General features: G+C 37.3%; 1 protein-coding gene across 1 annotated transcript; it reads right to left on the bottom strand.

The window, feature by feature from the left end:
• Positions 1-708: 708 nt before the first annotated feature.
• On the bottom strand, positions 709-5,836 carry ARL14 (ARF like GTPase 14). Its single transcript, XM_007429948.4, has 2 exons — positions 5,664-5,836; positions 709-2,055 (listed from the first exon to the last, which is right to left on the bottom strand). The coding sequence occupies exon 2, from the start codon at positions 1,986-1,988 to the stop codon at positions 1,410-1,412; it is 579 nt and encodes a 192-aa protein (XP_007430010.1). The 5' UTR covers positions 1,989-2,055; positions 5,664-5,836; the 3' UTR covers positions 709-1,409.
• Between the last annotated feature and the right edge of the window lie 19,806 nt (positions 5,837-25,642).

Below are 25,642 nucleotides of genomic sequence, written 5' to 3'. Positions count from 1 at the left end.
AACAGGTATTGGATCAGATCACACTGCTTATTACTCAGAGCGTGAAAAACAAAGAAGGTACAGTGTTGCTTTTATAGTTAGGAAAGGTACAGCAAGAACAGTAATTGGCTACAATGCAATCGTTTCAATCCATTGGCTGGAGTGAGAAAAATTCAGCTAGGGCAGACTTTTTACATTTCAACACATTAAAAATATATGGACATAACAGGTACCTCTATATCGTACCTGTTCATTTTTCTTTATAGGTGCAAATACTTTATTACTATGGTATTCTATGACATTTAGAAGTCAGCTGAAAGTGGAAATTTGATATCACTAATGCAAAAACCATTATACCCATTATAGCTTGCGAGAAGCGTTATGAATTCCAGCAAAGCAATACTTTGAATTCACTGGATTCTTCCAGTTTGGATAAAGAGTATTTCAAAATTAGAATGCATTTCCCTGGCTAAGCAAAACCCAGTTTCTGATTCTGTCCATTTTATGCACACATCACTAAAAGATGAAATAAATGGAATATATGTTTCTGTATGTGTCTTCAAGTGAAGTCTTTAAACGGTTAAAAGGTTGCTTTTAACTACTGCTAGGATTTGTGATTTTTATGAATCTACAAAAAGTAGAATTCCTTGTTCATGGAAACCAAATAGTTCAGCCAAAAATGTCTCTTGTATTAATTAGTATTAAATGTTTTATAGTAGATGAATTCTTAAAGGGAATTTGGATACTACCAAGTTATGAAAATTAAGGAAACATATTAAAGATTTTCTATGAGAACTGTTCTCTGTTTTGTTTTTGGATATACAGTAATATAATTACTTTACACATTTGTAAAACAAATAATTAAATAAAAATGAAATACTTCTGTGCACTTTATCTGGTTTAATTAAAATAAAAACATATTTGTACAATTTATATATTATATTGAACATTTTATCTTTGTGTGGCTGCTATAGCAGATATGCTAGCATAAACTTTAGGACAGAACTGCAAAGCTATATTTCATTTGGTCTTATACACATACTTTACTAATGATGATTAGGATTTTGTCTAACCATTTCCAGTTACTTATTGCAGAGGTTTCAAAATTACTACATTAATTATTGCATAGTGTTGGTTGCAAAATAGATGCCATTTACAGATACAGACACAAACACACTCCCGTAACCATTTACACTGTAGCTAATTTTATTCTTTTTGCAATTTCATAACTTCAAGAATTATATTCCTTTCTTCAGATGCAACAGAATATTTTTGAAGACCAATAGAAATGAGTGACTGGCACAAAATCTGTCATAAATATTTCACTTTTATAAAAAATTAGGAAACATATTGCAAAATCAGATGCTTCACCAACAGACTAATTTTCTATCCCAGCAATGAGTTAATTATTCAGATTATAATGCGATAGTTTAAAGTTGTTTGAAAATCACAAAGCCTTCTTGTTTAGATTTTATGCAAGATTTTGCAAATTTTGTCACTTTTTGGAATGCTTGTGAGAGTCCTTCTCCTGTAACTGCACAACAGGGTTGTACATACCAGTTTCGGTTTTGGCAATGCTTCTTCATGTTGAGTCTCCTAGTTATTTCTTCAGCATCCAGAGCTCCAAGAAGATCCTGTTTGTTTGCCAATATGACCACAGGCAGATTCTTTACACTGTCGCATCTTAAAATAAGCTCCAGCTCTTTCTTTGATTCTTCCAAGCGCTGCTTGTTAGCACTATCCACAACGTAGACCAAGCAATCTGTGTCTTCTAAATAGTTGTTCCAAGCATTCCTCATTTTGCGCTGACCTCCAACATCCCATATTGTTAAAGTCATATCTTTTGATGTTTTAATCATCTCCACATTAAAACCAATTGTTGGCAGGGTTAGGAAGACTTCATTACATTTTAGCTTGTAGAGAAGAGTGGATTTCCCAGCTGAATCAAGCCCGAGCATTATAATCTGGGCTTGCTTGACTTTCAAGTGGGTGGAATTTATAAGCCCCATTTGTTAAGCTGTTAGTTTTGTTTGATGCTCTGCTTATGTGTTATGTGTGTGTCTCCGAGAAGAATGGCTAGTAAAGGAGGAAACAACAGAATATCAGATTTCTGCTTTGTAATAAGAATAAGAGTGATCATACATTTGTTTTATGACTTTATCCGCAAACAGAATGTTACTAAGCTATAACCACTACAGCCTATCTAAGGGCGGACCTATATTGACATAAAAACAAAAGTTGATTAATGCCAAGGTAAAGCACATACAAAGGTCTTATTCTTCTGCATTTGTGACACTTCTCTTTAGACATGTTAATATAGAGGCAAGTATAGTTTTGCACAATATTATGGTACAGTATTCTCATAAAAGCACCCATTCTGTGACATTCTCTCCCCAGACACCCATCATTGTCAGGTACATTTTTAAAAAGAGGAACTCTATTTTTCAAGCCTTCTTGACTTATTTTTGTATAGCCTCCAGGTTTCAATTTGTCATGCTATTGTTCTGGATAGGTTTTCAACAACTGGGTTGCATAGGCATGAAATATCTTAGCATATCCCTTTGCTCTAAAACAAGGATGTTCACCAGAGACTGACTTCTCTGTGAAGCGCAGGAGTGTCTAGGGGCAAAAAAGTCAAGATGGTGGCCACAATAATGCAATTGAAGCCCTGCCTTTTTTTTTTTAAATGTGTGACACACATAAAAAACGGCATGTTCTTGGTTGTATGGTTTTAGCCATTATCTTGGCTTTTTGCCCTCCCCCCAATACCCATGGAGAAGCTTGAACACTTTAACAGAAGTAGGCATGCAGATATCTTTCTAACTCTTGTAGTTATCTAGCTGTTGAACTATTTCTAATTTAACTAGTTGTTAAACTATTCCTTATTTTCAAAGAATCAGGGACTCCTTGTTAAAATTGGCCACTTTGAACTGCTTGCGCAAAATCCTGGGTTACTTAAAATTTAAGAGGTACCACAGAGAAATTGTAAACTTCTGGCTAGATGTGTATAGAATTTAACTGAAGGGCTTACTATGGAAATACAGTCACCCCGTAGGGGTTAAATGCTTCATTTTCTCTTTAAGATTGATCTCAAAAGGAACTGAAGCTAAAGTTGATTGCAAATCCTGATTGCTAGAAACAGGAGTCTTCTTGAGATCAGCTATTTTAGAATTGATTATGTTTTGTTATTTAAGAAATTGGGTCAATTTGCACTCAGTTGAATAAATATTTATTTAATATTTTAGTGCATACACAGGAAGGGGGTGCCATCCAAATCATGGTTCATTATTTAATATGGTCAGATGGATTGATATATTCAGTTCAAAAACTAAAACAATAGTCAGTTAAAAATAATTCAGGCAATTATTTCTGTATTTAGGGTTTCTCCCTGTGTTCCTATTTACTGTGCTATTAACTTCAATGAAAAAAAAACAATGGGGGAAAATAAAATAGGTTCAGATAACATTCTATCAAAATCTTTAAAAGGCCTACACGGACACCTAGCCTGTTCTTGGAATGTTTCTGTACATCTTAAACAGGAGAGATTGACTCCAGATTCCACAATATAAAAGCACCTCTATTAACATTTAAACAAGCACTTAGTTATTTATTTCCTATCAAAATATGAAACCATAATTGCTGCATTTCAGATCAAAAATATTTTAAACTGAAATAATGCCTAGGTTTGTAAAATATGCTAGATTAAAATGTGAGTAGCTCACTTGTGGCTCAGTGTGTTGGGTGAATCCAACTAGTGTTGTTGATGGATCAGTGACTTATGCATATTCAGGCTATTAGGTTAATTCAGTAAGTAAATTATGGGTTAGTGTCCAATGTGAATATGCTCAGAGACTAACCCAAAACTAGGTGCTATCAGAGTAAGCTTTTATTTGAACTATATCACTCAAGTCCAAATTAAAGATGATATACTACGTTCCACACTAGCTTTCCGCTGTTTAAAGGATCTCTTCTCTTGACCCTTTAAACAATCTTGTGTTAAAAGGCAGTTCCATGATTGAATTCCCATATTATGCTAAGCTATGGTTTTTTAAAGCATCGTTTATTAAACAAACTACATATGGCAGTGTTTACTCGTCATAGTAAGCCATAAATCATACTGTACAACATGTAAGGCCTGGGTCTCACATAGCTCTAAACCTGAACCAAATAAAACATTATCTTTTAGTGCAAATCTGAACATCATAACATATTTTTACCATTGTAACAGAATGAAAAGTGAACCTGAGTCATGTGTCCCTGAAAAATGGAATGATGGAATAGAGACATACAGCTCTTCATGCTGTCAATTAATCATATTTGCATAATTGAATCAATGCAACACCCAGGAAGTCAATAGTCCTAACTTCCTCAGGTTGGTACATTGCTGGCAATGAACTGTGAACTGCAGTCTCTGTACAACTGTACTGCACTAGATCAGGGACGGTTGTACCAGACTATATTTGAATTTGCACATTGCACTAAATGATTTGTTTTAGTCATAGTTTGTTGAGCGAACCATGGTTGGTTGAGTTCATACAGTGCACTAAATCATAAGACATGATTTACAAAAAATAGTGGCTGGGTTTGTCTATAATGCCAAACAAACCACATTATGGCTTAATCTGATACATGAGCCAATCCAAGAAGATTTTCTTTGTTTTTATTAAAAGGCTGGTTTTGATGTTTTCTAAAGTATTCTTACATACCCATATTTTGTGAAGAATAACATTTATTAAAAATATGATATAATTCCTTCTCACTTTTGATGCTACAGTGATAGTGATAAAAGTGTCCTATTGATCTTACTGTCCCTTAGAAAGCACTACAGGGAAGGGAAAGCTGTTAGAACATATGGATTGGGCTGAAATTTATTTATTTATGTATTCATTCATTCATTCATTCATTCATTCATTCATTCATTCAATTTATACAGCTGCCCATCTCATGTACATGATTCTAGACAGCTCACAACATTAAAAACAAGTAAAGTACATACAAATATTAAAATAAAACAAGAAATAAAACAGCAGCTGGAGAATCATAAAAAGCCATCAACATAGCCATGAAATGGGCTCCATTCCACACCCAGGGTCCCAGGCTCCGACACAGAACCAGCTCTTCAAAGACTTATAAAAGGCTAACAGGAGGCAGGGGCAGGGCAGCATAATCTGAGGAGGAATGATGTTCCAGAGGTGGGCACCATGGTAGAAAAGGCTCTTTTTCAGGACCCCGCCAGTTGATACTCCTTGGCTGATGGAACCTGCAGTATGCCTCTCCTACTGGATTGGACAGGATGGGTAAAAACAACCAGGAAGAGACAGTCCGATAAATAACCTGGACCTAAGCCATGTATTTTTGCGTTATGTATTTATTTATGTATGCATGTAGCAGTCAAGCGTGTGGAGCCACTTTTATTGAGGACTCATTTCTCAAGCATTCTGCCACCTCCATGGTTTCCTTCAGCTAGGTCCTAATAAGAACTTCATGAGTAACTTCTCCCACAGAGGAAGGCATGGCTAGTGACTGGGAATGATGGTACATTGAACTGATTGCTTTCTTCCCAGCCCAGCTTTTCTAATCATTTTCACCATTCATGTTTTACTAATATCTGCCTAATAGACAAGAATAGTATTAAGATGTCTAAGAAAAGTAATTCTAAAAAAGGTAGAAGAATTAAGGCTTACATGGATGATCCAAAATCAGCTGCAGGGCACCCCACTCTAGTGATGAAGAAGAAATGGCAAAGGAGGAGGGTGTTCCAATGGAGAAAGTGAAAATCAAGCACCGTTCAGGACAACTGACTAAGTAGAAAATCATGTTAAGCAACTCAAACCAGAACTAAAGGCAAAATGGGATACGTCAGGTAATATAGTCCAAAAGGAGTTGGCAGGTGAATTTGAACAAGTTAATGAACAACTAACAGAATTGTCTTCTCAGGTTTCAGAGGTTGCTCTGACTATTAGCAAAGTATATGATACTGCTATGAAAAATGAGCATGATATTGATAAAATATGTTACAGACTTTGGACCTGAACTGGGTGAGTACGGGATCAGAATAGAAGAAACGATTAGCAAATTAGAGGAATCTGACAAAATGTAGAAAAGACTTCTTCAACTGATAGCTCATCACAAAACTTAATGATATGCAACCTGTGAAACATGGTGGTGACAGAATCATGGTTTGGGCCTGCTTTGCTGCTTCTGGACCAGGATGGCTTGCCATCCTTGATGGAATGATGAATTCTGAACTGGACCAGCATGTTCTACAGGAAAATGTCAGGGTATCTGTCTGTGAACTGAAGCTCAAGAGAAAGTGGATCATGCAGAAAAACAATGACCCAAAACACACAAGTCCAAAAAATGGTTAAAGCAGAAGAAAGTTAACATTTTGGAATGGCCAAGTCAAAGTTCTAACCTTAATCCTATAGAAATGTTGCGGAAGGCTTGAAGCAGGCAGTTCATGTGAGGAAGCCTACCAACATCCCTGAGTCAAAGACTTTCTATAAGGAGGAATGGGCTAAAATTCCTCCAAGCTGATGTGCAGGGTTGATCAACAGTTATCAGAAACATTTAGTTGCAGTTATTGCTGCCCAAGGGGCGGGGGAGGACAATTTACTGAAAGCAAAGGTTCACATACTTTTGTTACACACAAATACATAGCTTTGGATCATTTTCCTTGATGAATAAATAAGCAAATAAATGTTTTTGACTAATTTGTTCAATTGGGTTCTCTTTATCTAATTTTAGCACTTGTTTTAGAACAGATCACATTTTAGGTCATATTTATGCAGAAATATTGAAAATCCACAAGGGTTCACGTACTTTGAAGCACCTGTGTACACATGGTTGCATACAGCTTCCCAGCAATTTCTCTTCTGACCACTATAGAAGCCACAAGTCTCAGCTGAAGAAAGATACAGATGTGATGAAAGATTCTTGTATAATTCTGTTAGAATGCAAGTGAATGGTTAACTTACCTTTTCTTTTGGAGGAAGGCAGCTGTAAGCTGAGAGGATTTAGGGGGTGGCACGGATGGCAGCACAGAGGGAGCTGGTCTCCTAGTGAAGTGAAGGGGGACAGCCAAGCAGGGTCAGACATGGTTAGAACTTGGAAGTGAAATCACCAGAAAATCCCAGGGCTTTACCTTAAACTAGGAAGTGCTGGAAGAAGACATTGGCAAACCTTTTTTTTTTTTAATTGTTGCCATGATCATTACATGTACTTTACCATATAATCACTAGAAATGGAGCTCGAGTGTGTCTTTAACTTTACTTTTAGAAAGAAGAGAAGTAACTGACAGTTGGCTGGAGGAAGGGGAGGAAAAAGAAAAGGGAGAAGGAGATTAAAAAAAAAACGATTCTAGTTTAGGGTTACCAGATTTGGGCTGCCAAAATACATGGGACTATAAAATTTCTGTATCTCTTTGCTGCTATTTAGTGCTGTTCTGTATTTTTATAGCCCAGTTCTTGTAGTCCTATGCTTGTTTCTGGTTTCTTTATAAACATTAAAATAAAATTTATATATATGTGTGTGCGCGCACACACACACACATTGATTGATTGATTGATTGATTGATTGATTGATTGGGTGGAGCTTGGCAAACACCAAAAGAAGAGTTCATACTTGCAGTGGTCCCAAAGGAGGGATCTAGCTCTTCCTGTGTGTGATAACAGAAAGAACTGCCGTCTCTCTCTTTCTCTACCAATAATCTTACACACCCCTATCATGGCCTCTTACTCCCTTTTTTCTAGGGGAAACATTGCCCAAAGTTATGAGAATTGTTTTTCCTCCTTGATCATTATGACTGATTTCTTTTTGGCATCTCTTTAAGCTCTCCAACAAGCTTTTTAAAGTTCAGTGAAGTAAAATTGGGACATTGGACTGCCTGCAGGATGAGGTTTGTTACATGCCTCATATTTGCTTTCCAAAGACCAATTTAATAGTTATTTAAGGGCATATGAGTCATTTGGTTATACCTAGGTAGTTGCCTCAAGCTGCAGGGTATGAATGTTAAGATAACCATGAATGGTTAAGAGTCTATATGCATGTTTAATAACTATTCTATTTTTACTGCCAAGAGGGTGCCAAAATAACTTGGCCAACTTTTAGTTTTGGTGATTGGATCTCTGCCTCAGGCAGAAAAATGTCTTGGGCACCTCTTACTTATATTCTGGCGCATTTCCTTGGTATCAAGCACACTTCTTTTGATCTTCCCAGATATTTCAATTTATTTTAATCCACAATGGAATTAGCTTTATGCTACTCTTTCTTAATGCTTACACTGAGTTGGCAGTTTTATGTAATGTTTATATTGCCAGCTTCTCTTTTATTCTATTTCCTTTTTAATGTGTGTAATATGACCCCAGAAAGAATAAATTAACTAAACAGCGCATGTGTTTTTAGAGTAGAGTTGTTGCATCAGGTACACAAAATATTGCCTTATTCTGTATTAAATTTGCTAGTCAATGGCTAAGGTGACATCCATACCTCTTGCTCCATTGTTGGACTGGCTGGCAACCATTTCTGGAAGACAGAAATAGATGACATCACCCTCTACTGAGGCTGCTTTGACAGTGGGACAAGGATCTGTGGAGATTACCTCATCCATGCAAATAGTTGCCAGCCAGTTCCAATAACAGATCAAGAGCTAAGTGTGGATATAACCCTTTGACTGCGGTCACCCAACTTGTTTAACTAGAAGAGTTAGACCTAGCATTGAATTGGCATTATACTCTAAGCCTAGTTATTGTTAACCTTGATTAGGTTTTTGTGGCTTAGCTTGCCACACTAACCCAGCTTTGGACACTATATTGTGGACCACAAAATGGTCTCAGCCTATTTGGCTAATCTATGATTGTGCAGTGCATTGTGCAAAAAATTATTAATTCAGTAATCAAGTTAAATATATTGTATGGACCTGCTTTTTGAAACTTTGTGTTGGGGTCATAGACTATCATGTCTACCTGTCTGATCATTATTGACAATATATTTATACACAGCACTAACTTGGTGAAAAAAACCAAAAACCTTACAAAAAGCAGTGTTAAAAAAGCCCCGGGGGGGGGGGGTTAAGAAGAGAAACTGTATGATGCTACCTATTTACTCTGATGACAAAGACTTATATTGCCCCCTTGTCACGTTGTCATTGCCATCCAGTAAAGCAACCCCATTTAAAATGAAGTCTCATTCAGTTCTGTAAAATTGATTGCCAGGGTTTTTATGGTTGGTGCTTTTCCCCAGTTGATGCCCTCTGGATGGGTTGGATTACCAACCATTATCAGGCTAACTAGGTATGACGGGATTACTATATATGTAATAGATGCAATCTTAATAAGAGAAAGTGATGGTGCCCAAAGCAAAATCCTAAAAATGCAGCCTTTGAACTTGTAGTCTATGAATTGTATATATCACCTTGGACTTTTAACTAGTCTATCAGCTCATTCTCACCTTCTGCTTCCCAAGCTGCCTGTTTTTAAATGACATGTCCCATGATGTCATCTTTCTCATCCTCAGCCTGCTGCAGACGTAACCTAAATTCACCTTCAACTGTTCTAGTGTTAAACTAGTGTTTTCCCCCTTCTCCGCAAAAAAGCTTTGGCATATGAACAATCTATGACATTTCACTGACAATGTTGGTAATGATGTTGTCAAAAGAGGGCTGGCACTCAAGGCCTGTCATGGATCCCTCCCCTCCATTTTGGCTTGGGCTGATGAATAAGTCTTTCAGAGAGACAACTGCCTACCTTATGCCTGACCAGGACTTTGTAAAGCACCATTCAGGCAGGATGCAGGCGCCATCTCTATGTGGCTGTAACATTCTCCCTTTGTTAAACGTGTATTCACCAGTCTTTTGAAAGTGCAGTAGACATGATTTTAAAAGAAAGGATTAGCACTCTCTGGAGAGAGTGCCAGTTCTGGGCTGCACAGAAGATCAATTTAAACAGAGAAAGATGTGGTGCTGTTTTTGTCCCAAATGACTGCACAACTTTCCTATTACTTCTGCCAGCAAGAGATTTGCACTCATGCTTTCTATTGGTTTTATTAGTGTGTGTGTGTGGGGGGGGGGGGGAGGGGAACAGGACAGCACCATTTTACCTGCTCCACTGCCATTTTATATACTCCATGGATTATTATTGGATTCTGCTAGTCATGGCTACCCACTGCCAGCACTGTCATTCCTTTCCCTTGGGGTTTCCCCAACAAGATGCCGTCCAGGATAGACCTTGTAGTCTCCAGTAACTGAATGGCACTGGGTTAAGGGGCAGGGTTTTTTTCCTTTCACTATTTGGCTTCATTGTACAACCTAAAACTACTTCTGTGCAGATGAGAAGTAATGAGAATGAGTGCCCCTAGGAATAAAGATGCAAATGTCCTCCGTTTTGAAAGCTAATTTTGATTGGTTTAGAGGGTTCAGCTTTGAACATTTGCACTCCCCCTTGAAAAATGAGATATCCCAGCACCCACCTTTGGCTTTTCCCCAGATCAGTCATTTCATCTATTATGGAGCGGATGAAAACTTAGATGGTGAGCTGTATTAAACATTGCACTAAGCTTTTCCTAGAGCTCTCAAGTGTAATCCAAGGGCTACATTTCCTGTAAAGAAAGGTTCAAGCTCTGATGTTACAAACTATAGCTGTGATTATGGTATTGGATCAAATTCTATTGCACGTTTTTTACAAGAAAAGTAGCACCAAACACTATAAATTACTTCCTGCTGGAAAGTACACTGAAGAATAGTTAGGTGCCCTTTAGATGAGGTTAAGTCCTGATGTCTGTATGCTCAGATGCTTGCCACCTTGACTTAACTTCACCAGTTTGGCATGATATTGCTTTCTGGCCTCATCTCTTGTCTCCAAACTGAAACTGAAATGTGTTTATGCCAGAATAAATTATTTTTATCCAGGTAATTTTAAATCACCATGAGAAATCTCTGATGTCATGAATACATAAGACATTTCTTAAATAATGGTGCAAATGTAATTGCTAATGTTCTAGCATTACACCAGTGTTGTGATTTACATCTTTAAAAAGGACAGATTCTGTGTCATGTTTTGGATGACTTGATTCAGCTTCCTTTAGTACACTAAGATGCAGATGCCATGGCAGATGGTTAAGACTAGCCACTCTAACGGTTCTTCCACTTTGTCTGCAACTGTTCTTTCCTTTAGTTACTGGATCCACAAATCACACTCAGCTGTAAAGTTTGCACAGTAGCAAATATGCTTGCTTTTACACCCTAGCTCCATCCATGCATGAACACAACTAAGAAAGCATTTGTGGCTGGGTTAATCAAGCTTATTGGGACATAGGAATAAAGGACTGTGGCTTGTTTTCTTGGAAAAAAACAGAAAATGAAGCCTTGATTTGGTTTTAGTTTATTGATGGCTTTGTTTCTTGACATTCTTTGCATGGACAAAGCAAGAATCCTCTGCTTATATGTAACATTAAGCTTGGCTAGCCAAGTACAAAATGGTTCATTAATAGCACCAATAAATTGTTGGCACAAGATGACGTGCCAGTGAAGTTGCCACTAAGCTGATCTTATACTGTAGCTTAGCCTGATGTGCAAATTTACCTATTCTCTCTCTTCTTTAACTGCCTAGATAGGTCTATTTCCATCATTGCCTATGAATTCTAAACTGTGTCTTTGCATGTATGCATTAGTCAGATAGAAGAAAACTGAATGTCCAGACCATCCAAGAAGCAAGACTTGATAGACAAGGCTGTTGGTGTAAAATTGAAAAAATCCATTGAGTGCCTATACATTTATAGATAGGTCACTCACTAGCTGGGCTCATACAACATGCTAAACCCAGGTTAACAAAATATAGTTGTGTTCATATAACCTATGTTGACGAAACAAATAAACCATATAATGGATTAATGCTTTGGTTTGGTTCACCTAGAATGCTAAGGCAATACTTAGATTCCTACAATACACCAAACCCTCATTAAACTAACACACTTAGCCTAGTCTATTGTGTTAAGTGAACCCAGCCAATGTGTATGAATATGAAGGAGCCATTAATTAATTTTTATGTGACTCTAAGTATAGGCTGAGCATTACCGTGATGATGACATTTAGTTGTAGCAATGTAAATTGTTCAAAGAAATGTAGTAAAAAGTAAAAAAAAAAATCCAATTAAATAAACTTTTTAATAATTTACCTTTGTAGATTTTTTAAAAATCCATTTAAAAAAATCAACATTGATTTCTTTTCTGAAAGAGAAGGATGCCATCTCCTTCATCCACAACATTTTCCTTAGCATTTTTGAACATCACCTTCTGGGTTAACCGAACCCTGCATTTTGCTCATTAGTCTTAGCTCTTAGCTCTGCTCTTAGTCAACCTGATCTGCAGACTTTAGTAGGTTGTATGACTGCGTGTACAATTTGCAGCTTTGGGGCAGCTTTTCAAAGGCTGTCCACATGCAGTCGGTTCACCCTTTTGGCAAGAACATTCCATACTTTCTGTGGCAGAGGAAAAGAAGGATGGAAGCTCACTGTGGGCTTAGTTCTGTCCATTGCTTTTCACTGCATCGTCAGAAACATTAAACAGAGCTTTAGTGCTTCTGACTATACAAAGCAAAACTGCATCTAATGATTTCTGTAGATCAAAGTGCTATTAAAGCCACAGAAGCAAGCATTTATTTGGGCAATTGGCAGTCCTTGTTAGCCCAGCTGGTCAGTCTTTTTCCATCTATTCATGTGGGAACTGCATGCCCTTCTGTCACTTATCTGCTTGATGCCAGCACGTTCCAGCTAGAAACCAAGTCTGAATGCATTTAATGGAACTTCCTCTTAAATAAATGTTATTTGATTTGCAATTTTAATATGCTGCTAATTGAAAGAGTTCCATTACATCCATACTATTATTGTTTATGGATTTTGCTCATTAGTTAATTTAGTTTCATCTCCATGTTTAACACAGAAACCCTGCTGTAGCTGAATGTTCTTGGCATCAACACAACTTCCTGAAGAATTTAAATACATTTCAGCTCTGAAAGAGCTAATATAAATTTTGACTGATTTCCATTTCTGAATACCTGCTGATAATTGCAGTCAATCAGAAAAAAAAAAACTAATTGAAGGAATATTAAAATCAAAGCGTTAGCTGGATGGTAAATGTGTGTGTGTGTGTGTGCATGTACACACACACACACACACACACATGTGTATGTGCCCTGAGGGGAAATTTGAGGGTTCATTGACTCACATGATTTGGTCTTGAGAGTTATTGGGTTCTTTCTGATACAATATTCTAATATATTCATGGTGAAATCTTTTAATGTTAAATATGTTGATATTATGTTGAATGACATTAAAAATGTGGAATCTGGTTTTTTTTAGCATCAGCAAGATATTTCTTTTTATTTAATAATAATTTTATTAAAGATTACAATTACAAGAGTAAAAACTAATACAAACTAAAAAATAAAATAATGAAAAGAAAAAATAGAAGGTGCAGAAAAGAAAGAAAAAATAGAAAAGAAAGAAAAATAATAAGAACATAGTAAAGAAAAAGAAAAGAAATATATAATGAAGTGACTTCCCTCTTCATCACAAGTATAAACAATTTTAGTAATTTATCGCCTTCTCTTAAAATACAACAAATGATCTCTTTTTCCATGTCATTCTTGTAGCCTGTCATTTTTAAATCCACTTTCAAATCAGTCTTGATCTTGTCAGGTAAAACTCGTTCCTCTTCCATAACATCTTTTAAACACACTCTATATATAGAGGCAGACACTATTAAAATTAACTTCTGGGTCCATTGTTCAAAACTATCCTTCAGTATGTCCAATGTTAAAATATTTTGCTTCATTCTGTAATTGTAAGTCAAGTTTGAGTGTTCTTCTCCTTTAATTATAATCTTTAGTTCCCTCTAGTTCCCTCTAGTGTCCAATTTTTAAAGTCTTATTATGTCTTTTTAAAAAGAATTCAAAACAAAAACATTTTCCCACAGGAAGAATTCATTATAATTGATTCCAACATCTTATTTCAAATTTATCTGGATCCCTAGTCCATTTGTAACTTTCTAAAATCAAAGTTTTAATCACTCTTTTGCTGTTTATTAAAAATGTTTTTTTTAAGTTCTTTAACTTGTAGGTAAAATTTCTTTCAATAAGGACTGAAGGAAATTCACCCGGTGCTGTAAAACTTGTCAATTCAAAGATTCCTAATAGCTGAAAAGCAGTTAACAAGTAATTTCTGAAACTGATTAGAAAAGGAAGTATGCAAACTTTTTTTTAAAGATTTTTAAAATCCCGCCTTTATTATTTTTATAAATAACTCAAGGCGGCGAACATACCTAATGATCCTTCCTCCTTCTATTTTCCCTGCAGCAACAACCCTGTGAGGTGAGTTGGGCTGATAGAGAGTGACTGGCTCAAAGTCACCCAGCTGGCTTTCATGCCTAAGGTGGGACTAGAACTCACAGTCTCCTGCTTTCTAGCCTGAAGCCTTAACCACTAGAGAAACTGGCTCTCAAACTTAGTGTCCTTTCAAAGGTGCTGACTGTGGTTTGAGCAAGATGGCTATTCCCTCATCTCCCACAGCTTTAAACCCACCGGAGACTGCTGTCTTGTGGCCTCCTCATGAGAAGCAGCTGTCTGGAGCACTTGTGGACAACTTCAAGTCCTCTCCCCATCTGGAGAGGAATTATGGAAGAGCTGGTCTACTTGTTGGCTCTTCATTCTGCTGCGGTTGTCATCTTCAGTCCACCATTTCTTCCCCAGAAGTCCCCAGAATCCGACTGTTTTTGGGGAAGTTTGGTGGGGGAATTCTGGGAGTTGAAGTCCAGACATCTGAAAGTTTCTGAGGTTGAGAAACACTCTAATAGAGGAAGGTGCTCCAGTGCTGCCTGGTCACCTTCATTCTCCCCCATTCTGCTGGATCTATCTTGCTTTCTGATAGATCCCACATTTTGTCTTTCATGAAGTCAATAGTATCCTGACTGCACAAAGCTACACAAAAATGTTGCTCAGTGAGGTTCTGCTCTCTGGCAGCCAAAATACAAATGGCCATGAAATTACAGAGCCCAGTGGCCAGATGGGAGGGGGCAGTCCTGCAGCTGGCCAACTGGAACCTTGTAGGGCACTGCCTCTGAAGATTGCTCTTCCTCTGTATGACTTAGAATGATTTACGTGGAAGGCTTGCTTTCATTTTCTCAGAGAAAGCACTGCTTTCCAGGTGGAACACCTTCAACCAATTTCAGATTGCCTTCAGCAGCAGGCTAGCAATGAGATGGCAGCTCTGCTGTGAGGGCAGACCTTTGGGGGGTCTTAAAGCTAGAGCAAGGAGGCTGTGTAGATGAGCACAAAGAGAAAAACCAAGGGAATCCCTAACTTTCTGTCTCTATCCCACTGGCCCAGTAAACTGTACAGTGTTGAGACACAATGCATCTGAAGTCACACTTTCACCACCATTGACGTCTAGCTTTACCTGCTAACACAGCTTTTATACAATGCCCTTCAGGAGTACTGGATGAAAACTCCCAAATCAGAAGCCCTATTGGCTATGGTGCTGGAAGCTGCAATCCAGTACATCCAGTTTGGAGAAACCTATTGAAGAATTACTGACTGATGGAGCTGTGGATACACAGATAAGGTGGCTAGTTAGCAGTATCTCTACAACTCTAGTTGCAGAGATAATAGTTGTTCCTCCTTTGTTGCAGTCACTGAATAGTCTGTTGCAGATTGAAAACATATTCTTGCAGAGCCAGTATGTGGCGTAGCCATAGTGTTGGACTTAGAAGGGAAAAAACAGGATGCGGTCAACTATTCTTACTTAGAGAGACAGGGCAGTGGCTCTGGGATTGCTTGAGTGCATAGAACAGCAAGCTTTAGCAGCATTGACTGATCAGCACATCTGCTTGAGAGAGAGAAAAGAGAGAGAGAAACAGCTGACAATAACCCTCCCCCACTGCCTCAAGCCGCTGAGGTCTTTTCCCACTAGGGATTCTGGGTCTTGTAGTTCCAACTAGGGATAGGTGCCATGGAGCTAGAATGTCAGCCACTGCCTCTTCCCCCTTTCTAGCTGAGACTAGGTCATTAGGGAGCAGGGAAGTAGGAGCCAAAGAAGGTCAGGATGAAAAGACTGTCCATTTGCTTATGAGGAATTCATAAGTAAACTAAATAAAATATTGGCATGAATTTAACATCTTTATTAATATATTATTGTTTATTTCAATTTAAAATAAAACTAGTGTTTTATTAACCTAGAGTTCCCTCTAGTGGCCCTAAACAAATCTTCCTATTTCACAATTCCAAACTAAATTCTCCATTGTCAAAACTACTTTTAAATTTCAGTGATATCAATGACAAATCTTCTTGGAACTGATTCATATTTATACTATTTTTGGAAGAAATAAATGAATTTTAAATGATTTCAATTTGTTTCAGAATGCATACCTTAGGGTGCAAAGCTATGCCAAAATCCACACTGAGTGAAATGAGCTAACCTGGAACTACTTACCTGTCACTTTGTAAAATGATTAGAGCAGTGATGGTGCTTAGCCAACTTTGGCTGCTTTTGAAAAGTTCAGAAAAGGCAAGCTGATTGGTTAGGACAACCACCAGGAAATATGTACACTGGTATAGTAGGTAGTGAAAAAAAATCATGAGGAACAGGAGGAAACGCTGCAATTAAAGCAACAGCCAAATAAAAGAAATCTAAGTCTGGGACAGAAATGCAATTTGAGAAAGCATTTCAGAGATGACCCTCTCTAGTTCTCATGAAGATAAAGGGATGGCTCGGGGGGGGGGGGGGGGGAGGACCGCATTCAGACTTGCAAGATTCTGTTATTATAACTTTATAATAAAAGTAGTATTAGCTTGTGTGTCTTTGGTTGCCACCTTGGGTCTACCTTGGCCCAAACAAAATTTGTTCAGTTTACTTTTGAAATGATCCCTGATCTCCTCTTCTTGAAAATGCTGAATATAAGTGACAAATGGTTACAGAGCATAGTTTTCTGGAAAACACCAGAGAAATCAGAAATATTAGTTTGCAGAGTCCATGTCAAAATTTTAAGAAACGAGGCTTTGTATAGCAGATGTGTTTCATATATCACATCTAATGCGTTTCATGTACTCATCTAATAAAACAGCCTTTGGTGCCCTTCAAATGTGCTTCCCATAATTCTCAGGCAACTCTCCTTAAAAAACAAACCTGGGGAAGATCTGAATAATTTCCTGATCTGATGGAACTATGGTCTTAATTTTCAGTAAATATGCATACAACCACACAGTATAGTAACTTTTCACTATTAGCATCATATATTAGTTAGCAAGAGAGATCTATCTATGTTGCGCACACTCTCTCTAATAGTATCTGATTGCATGCATTTTTTCTTAAACTCAACTGTGTATGGATAGTAACATCTGGACCAGTCAGGTATTAGTGTAACGCATGTCTCATTGCCTATGATTTCAGTTAGCCAAATCCATGCTTTCACTTCCTACACTTTGGCATTGCAGGAAAAATGGGTAGAGGGTCAGATTTTCGTTCATTAATAGCCACTTTTGCTCTGCTCTTCACTCCTTGGCTGATGATAGCCATACTGCTGTGTCTTGGTGTTGACTAAATCTTCTTTATCCTTCTAAGTGTTAGAGGTTAAAGTGGTCTGTTGGGGGTTCAAGTGGAAGGTTTAACTAGGTTAAAGTGGTCCTGAGAGCAGGAATCTAACCTGAGTAAGGTTTTGAAGTGGGTTTTATAACTATAACAGAAAGACACATTTCCAAGAAACACAACACAGGGATAGGCAAAGTCTAGCACCTAATTAGCTACATCCTACCATGAGAAGAGTCTGAGAGGAAAAGGTGCAGATGCATATCAACATTCTAGAAAGGAAATTATAAAGTTGCTTTGATCAGGTTCAGCAACTAAACAGAAAATCCATAAGAAAATGCAAAAGAGATACTCCATGCAGACCAAAAGATGGATGGTGGCCTGCTATAAATAAACAAAAAGCTCCCCAAAAATATTAGAAAAATGTTGCAGAGATTCCTAAATAATATACAGTTTCCCAGAAGACCCTAAAGGAAATTTTAGTACTTCTTGCCCAGTGTGAAGTATGAATAAAAGACCGAGATTGAACCCAATTTCCTAAATTATATAAGGAAATAATAATTTTAAATACAAGGTAGACCCACATAGGGGGAAAAAACACAGGGGGGAAACAAATTCCTACTAGACTTTTTTTTACACATCTCTTCAGAAATAACTTTATCTAAAGCATCAGTTCCTCAGCTTAATTTTTCCTGAATGTTCTACTTCCTGGGGCTTCCAATAAGTTAATTCTAAGGTTGCTGGGGAAATGGTAAACTCTATTCTTCCAGCATTCTTCCAGCCTATTCTCTTTTGGCTTCCTCTGCCTTAATCCTTTTAAGGGACTCAGATTTTCTATCCCCAGAATGGGGTGGATGAGTTAGAGTATCTCTATTTATATGACAGAAAGAGCATCTCCGCTTGTGAAGGTGTGGATTCTGTGCCCAGCAAGCAGTCTGGAATCTTGTGAATGTCTGGCACTAGGGGCTAGCTTCACACAGAACTAATTTTAAAATTTCATAGCCAAGAATAATTTAAGTTTCATGTTATACAAACTGTGGTGTTGTGGTTTAATTGAATATTCCATTATTTTCAAAATGTCAAAAATAGATGTGTCATGGAGGGTTATGCATTTAAGAAAGAGAGCTGATGTTATCTACAACTCTGGTAATTAAGGAGGTTGACATTTCCTAAGCAAAGGATGGTGTTATTCTTCAGCGTAATATCATTCACAGCATAATCCCATATGCATACTTAGGAAGTAAATCCCACTGAATTCAGTGGGCTTACATTCAATTAGATGATTTTAGGACTGCAACTGTGGCGCTACAGTAGCAAAACATTGTTTTTAAAACAAACTGTTCCTTTTATTTGATGTTAAAAAAGTGGCTGTATTATAGTAGTTGCCTACAATATATAACAATGAGAAAACAGATGATCAATAGGCATTATAAGACATTTGGGCTTGGAATGATAATGATATATCAGAAATAGATTAGTAATGGTGGGAATAATGAAGTGATATTTCATTTATTTATTTTTCAAACTTATATATACTGCCTATCTCACTGTACAAGAGTGAGTGATACACCAGCTTTCCCTAAATATGGCCTCCAGGTGAGTTGGAATACAATGTATATGAATGACATCTCATTATGGAAGTTCGTTATCCAATACGGCACAGCTTAGTTACTTATGTTTCAGTATTTTCAAATTTGCCAATGGAATGGGTCCATAATGGAATGGGTAGGTTGGGGAACAAGTTTTGAACATCTGATTTCTGGAAAATATAATATAGAAGTTATTTTTAAAAGGAAACATGTGCAGGCTTTTGAAAGGATGAAAAGAAAAAAAGGAAGCAGTGAAAATCTTCAGGTTTAATACAAACATTTTCTTAAACATTTGAATAATAAAGCTGGATATGATCTTCATTGATTTGTTGTAGGGTGTTGGTTTCTGTTGCTTTGAACCAATAAAATCTAAAGGGAGAAGGCATTTTTCTAGAAAGTAGCACATGTAAGCTGCTAGTTCAATATTGTCTCCATAACAAGAACTTTACATAACTTCCTAAGCCATAACAAGAATTTCTCATCTTTGTACCTATTGACTGATGGTAAATGAAGATTATTCCATTTACATGCTAACTTTTCTTGGTATCAGGAATAGTTCTATCACTTGTCTTATTCATGGTTTATTTTCACTTTCTGAACTGTTGTACAAGGAAATATTGCACCCAGATGCATGTTTTCCAACTCCCAGAACATTTAGGTCTTATGGATCCCAATGTTATGTGTAATAAGCTTTGGGCCTTTTCCAGAGCACTCTGAAATCTGTTTATTCTGCTATTTCTACTTTCCTATTCATTTAACTTCCTGTGATATCGGTGGCCATATAAATTTGACAAGTAAGTAAGTAAGTAAGTAAGTAAGTAAATAAATAAATAAGTAAAATTTATATGTAAGTTCTATGATATGACGACATTTGATGCAAAACCTGATATATTTAAATGTAAGTAGGAAATAGAATTTGAAAACATTATCATTGGAACTGTGTTTGTTGAAAGTTCATATTCCTGTATTAAACGAAACTATTTCACTTTTTAGAAATCATCAAACTCCATCCAGAGAGAGAGAGAAGTAATTATACACAATGGTCCTGAAGGTGGGGAAAAAAGGACCAAACTGTTTTCCTAATTTTTTTTTAAAGTCAATGTTTCTGCCTTTTGAGGGATCTGTCCTAACCTCATTCTGTCTTTGAATCAACTTACCATATTGTTTAATATGATTGTTTCTTTGTTTTGTGCCTTCAAGTCAGGGTTAACTCCCGGCGACTGCTTGGACCAGTCCCTGCCGTTTTCTTGGCAAGGTTTTTCAGAAGTGGTTTGCCATTGCCTCCTTCCTAGGGCTGAGGGAGAGTGACTGGCCTAAAGTCACCCAGTTGGTTTTGAGCCTAAGGTAGGACTAGAACTCATGGTCTCCCGCTTTCTAGCCTGGTGCCTTAACCACTACACCAAACTGATTCTCTCTCAGATCATGAATTGGTATTGGGATCTAGTAAATAGCATGTTTACTTGAAAGCTACTGTAGTTACATGTGATGATTATCAGGATACTTCTCATTTTACAAAAATGGCGTACAGGGAATCTAGCGTCTATTGAATATGGAGAGGGAATATGGAATAAAAATAGGACCTTTGTGTGAAGGCATCTGTGCAAATAAACGTGGGCTTAAAATAAGGGGAAAAATGTGGGTTCTCAATACCCTGCATGTTCCTCTAGTTCAGATCCTTCTATATTTAACTTCACCAAGCTTTTAATTATTACACTGATTTTAGTTGTTTTGATTTTATTGTGGTTTATAGTTTGTGTCTTGGTTTATTTCTGTAAGCTGGTTTGAGTGCTTATATAAAGGTGGAAAATAAATGTAAGTAATGATATAAATGTATGTAATGACAACGATGATGATGACGGAGGAGGAAGAGGAGGAGGAGACTTAAAAATACATTTCCTCCCTTTCTTTCTCCAGCTGTCTCCTGGCCCTTGGAAGCTTCAGAGAATGTATAATTTCCTTCTCCAAATTCTTCCTTATCTCCCTCCAGGTGGTTATTGTTAGAAATTATATACTTCAGCATTCTGTAAAGCTGTGTTCACATAATACACCAATTCAAAAAGCTTGATTAATGAACGGAAGCATTGAGTCTTATACTTCCCTTCATTGCTGCTGTTTAATCAAGGTTTACAATGTCATCTTGATACTTGACTTTGACTGTGTCATCCTGACCTAAAAGACCCACCATTTTGGAGCTGGACAAACCAGGCTTAGTAAACTACATTATGAAGTCTGGTTCGTGCACCCCAAAATGGCAGCTGTTCAGAGTTTGCCTGCAACTTTTGTTAAAATGCAAATAGGTTGGTGGGATATAAACCCTAATTAACCAGGCTTTCTATGCAAACATAGTTTCAAACTCCTGCTCACATACAACTTTGCTTTGCTGGTAGGTAGTTCCATTTCACTTCCAAAATGGCACAGGACAATTCAGGTTTGCCAGCACAAGGAGGAGATGCCTCCTTTCCACCCTGTTCTTAAACTGAACACAGAATAGAAGAAAGGATTTCTGATGCTATTCATATGTAAGACATAACATGTTTTATTGGAAAGTTAATTGTTAGACTAATTTAAAATGACTCTAACACACAAAAATAAGACTTGTTTATTTAAATATGCTTCTTTTGAAGCCTTTTATTTTTTTTATTTTAACCATACAGCCAAGGCCTTTATTTTTTTTTCCGTTTTGCTCAGTAGTTTACACTTCCTGTAGACATTAAGACAGAATCTCAGTTGCATGGAACATATATTCTTCACACGTCTAAAAAAAGAAAACCTACATCTAATGTACACACTGAAGATACCATAATTACCTACATCTAGAAGTGACCGTGCACTGTCACTTTTAGGTTATACTACAGCTAATGTTACCATATTTACATTTCATTTGACCATGTTTCAAATTGTCTCTTAGAGACAGATGTAGAATACGTACAAAAGAAACCTTCTACAAATATCAAGAATTACGAGGTTTCACCAGTCCCTCCTTTTATTCTTCATTATGACCAAAACATTGGATTTGGATAAGTTGAAATTATTACTTCAAATTATGGTTTCAGTGAACACTTGGAGATTCCATACTAAACTTAAAAAAAAAAAGAAAATCTGAATTCCTAGCATACATGTTCATATGTGGTGCAAATGTAACATAATACAGCATATATGTACCAAGGATGTGTTTCATAGCTGGTATTTTGTGTGGAACACTGATAGGCAGATTACATTTCTATGCATTACACACCCGTTGCAACTCAATTGTGTACACACATTTTAAAAGGTTGATCCTTGAAGGCGAGCTAAACCGAAAGACTCTTGGGGGTCTTCCCAAACTCACCACGATTAAAAGGCCAAACATTCCTTAGACTTCACCTATAATTGTAGTCAATAGCCTTGCTATCTTTCACACAGTTCAGAAATCGGCAAAATATGTCTTCCAGTAAAGGCCACTTGTAACCTTCCAGGTCAGAAGACCGCAACTGTTTTGAGCCAAAAGACACATTGCAATTCCGAAAGCATGTCACGGTACATGGCTTTAAATGGGAAGTGCTATGCATTCACAAATGAGAGCTAAAATGGACACAGGCAGTCACAAAGACAGGTACACTTTCCCTTGCAACTCATTTGTAGCCTTCCAGGGTGCTCTCTACTACTCCAACTTACCTTTTTGCTTTTCTGAGGGAAAGAGACATATGTTCAAGTATAGCACTGAGCTGCAGCCATGTATCACTAAAAATGCTTATTGGCTGAAGCTCTCTTTGAGGCAGTCCAGCTTCTCGTTTATTCATTCATGTTAAATTAGAAAAAACAAATTCAGAGCCTGGGGAGGCACCTAGTATCTGCAGGCACACTGGTGCTGGTGGGTACTAGGTTCCCTTCTCTTCCTCCAGATATTAAAGGGCAGAGATGGACAAGCTGCTGCCTTCCAAATGCTTCTGAACTCCAATTCCCATCTCTGTATTGATATGACCAATGGGGAAGAATGAATTTAGTGCAGAATATGGGTGCAGCAACGCAGGCAAGGCCTCGCTTTCCCAATCTCCACTGTGGTGCAGCAGCTGTCAGCACCCCTCATCATTTGGCTGGTGTTGGCAAGAACTGGGAGTCCGGTAACAGCTGAAAGGCCACAGTTGCTCATTCCTGAGAACGGTTGTTCACAACTGGCCTTAACAGAGGAGAGAAACATTGGATCATCTTTGCCAGTGATTTCTCTAGGATTCCATTGCAAAAGGAATAGGTTATTCCTTCCTCATGTGGACAGGAAAGCATTTTCCAGCCTTGGGAACTTCTTGATGTGTAGATTTCAAGTCCCCAAATTCTCAGCAATGGCTGTGTTTGCTGGGGAATGCTAGGATTTGAATTCCACCCAGCTAGAAGCTGCCCAGGTTAGGAACCAGTATCAGCTGTCCCATTCACTTTCCTCTGGCTTAGCCAGAACTGTTAAAATATCTTACTGCTCCAGTAGAATGAACTGGGATTGTAGGTATAATCCCAGATGCAACAATTAAAGTGACAACAGTACTGGGGTTGAAAAAGCAGCAGAGCAAAAAGTTTACTCTTGGCCTGAACTATTAATTGTCCTGATTTTGGAGAAAAAGCTAGAATTCTCCTTGGAAATCAGCATAAAACTTTCACTTTGTTTAACAAATTTAAGATTTAATTTATTCCTATAGAAATAATTGGATAATATGGAATACCAGTGCTACAGTGAAACTTGGCAAGAGCTTAAGTTGCTTTTGAACAATTATAGTCAACAACCTTTCTAACAAGTTACTGAAGACAGATTTATTGACGGCTGGGAAAATCAAATGGTCACAAGGATGTAAGAAACAGATCTGAGAAATGCATCTTTTTAAATAAATGTTGGGCTACTGAACACAAACCTAGTCAGTTCTATCAAATTTAAAGTAACAATTCTTTATGAAATGTTAAACCAACCATATTAAGTATCAACTGCAGAAAGTCATTTAATTGAATAATTTTGGTTTAAATCTTATACATTTGCATAAAACTAATCTTAAATATTTTTATATGATGCATCCTATCTGAAAAATGTGGAACACCTTTATTTTTCATTCCACTCATTTATTGAACAAATCAATTCCTATGGAGTGGGAGGTTCTGTGGCAGAAGAATTGCTAAATCCAAAGACGGTGTGCTTACACTGTTGCATGAAAAAGTTTAGGCACTCCTGGTCAGATTTTATGTTTTCACTGAAGACTGAAAAAAGCTTAGAGATTCAATAAGACAATGATCCAAACCGTGCCTCCAAATCAATATGAAGTACTTACAGGAAATAGAGGTTTTGGAATGGCTTTCACCATTCTGAGGTTTGAATATTCTTGAAAATTTCTGGGGAGATCTCATACAAGTAGGGTATATAAGAAAACCTAAGAATTTTCTGAACTAGAGGACTTCTGCAAAGAAGAGTGGAAAAAAAGATCCATAAACAAGAATAGAAAGACTCTTAGCTACATAAAATGTTTGGAAGTTGTTGTTTCTGCTAAAGATGTTACAACGTACTGAGAGAAAGGGGGACCAAACCTTTGTACCTGCCATATTCATTGTTTTCTTTTTGAATATACAAGTTGCATATAAATAGCTGTATGCATTCAAATTTATGAAAAAGTGTTGCACTTAACTTTCATGTGAAGGTTGTGTCAGCTTTTGTGTACTTAAGGATTTGCTGAAACAGTTTAACCAGAGGTGCCTCAACGTTTGCATGCAACTGTATAGTTTTTTCCTATTTCTTAAAAAAAAAAAAAAAAAAACCCTTTAAGACAGCCTTTATGAAAGAATAGCTTTTTCTCCAAGCGTTTTTGGTCTTGGCTTGATAGAAGAAGACCTGTCAAGACCTAAGGTTGTGTACTGCAAAAAACTACAGGCTGGGTTAACTCTCCCTAGAAAAGCTGCTATCCCAACATCTTTCTGTAAGCTTAAGAACACTGACCAAACTAAGAAGTATTTAATCCTCTCCATCCCTGCTTCCTGCTGTCTCTAAACTTTAACAGCCTGTAAACATTTCTGACTCCTTAGCCTCCTGCATGGCTGGGAAATTGCAGAGGTTATGGGAGTATTATCTTCTGAAGCTGAGCCAACTTTTAATGGACTTTCAACTCAAGCCAGGACCACACAAAAGAGTGGGATGGCTTCCTCTGAATTGAGGTGACCTGGAGAATATCATATTCAGTCCTCTTCAGAGCTTTACTGAACTCCTGACTCCTGGGATCTGACATAAAATGGCAAATAACAAGAGTGATGTTCACAAAATGTCACAGGATCATGGGTTCTTGGGTAGCTTTTGCTAGAGCAAAACCAAGATAGAGGCTTTCATTCCAGAATTGCAATCTAGAATAAGCTGCTTCACAGAGGTAGCTGCACAACCATGTACATTTGTCTTAGGTTATATTAGGATAACATGTAGTATAACAGGAAGTACATAGATACATTGGTATGTGTATCTGTGTACCACCATCAAGGAAGATAAAGAAATACACCCTTAATAATGGCAGTTGT

The sequence above is a fragment of the Python bivittatus genome, unplaced genomic scaffold, assembly GCF_059951505.1.
Source record: "Python bivittatus isolate LINGU-HERP-01145 unplaced genomic scaffold, Pbiv_v1 ctg000980_np1212, whole genome shotgun sequence".
Lineage (NCBI taxonomy): Eukaryota > Metazoa > Chordata > Lepidosauria > Squamata > Pythonidae > Python > Python bivittatus.
The sequence above is the reverse complement of the archived record's forward strand: the minus strand, read 5'-3'. Positions and strand labels throughout refer to the sequence as shown.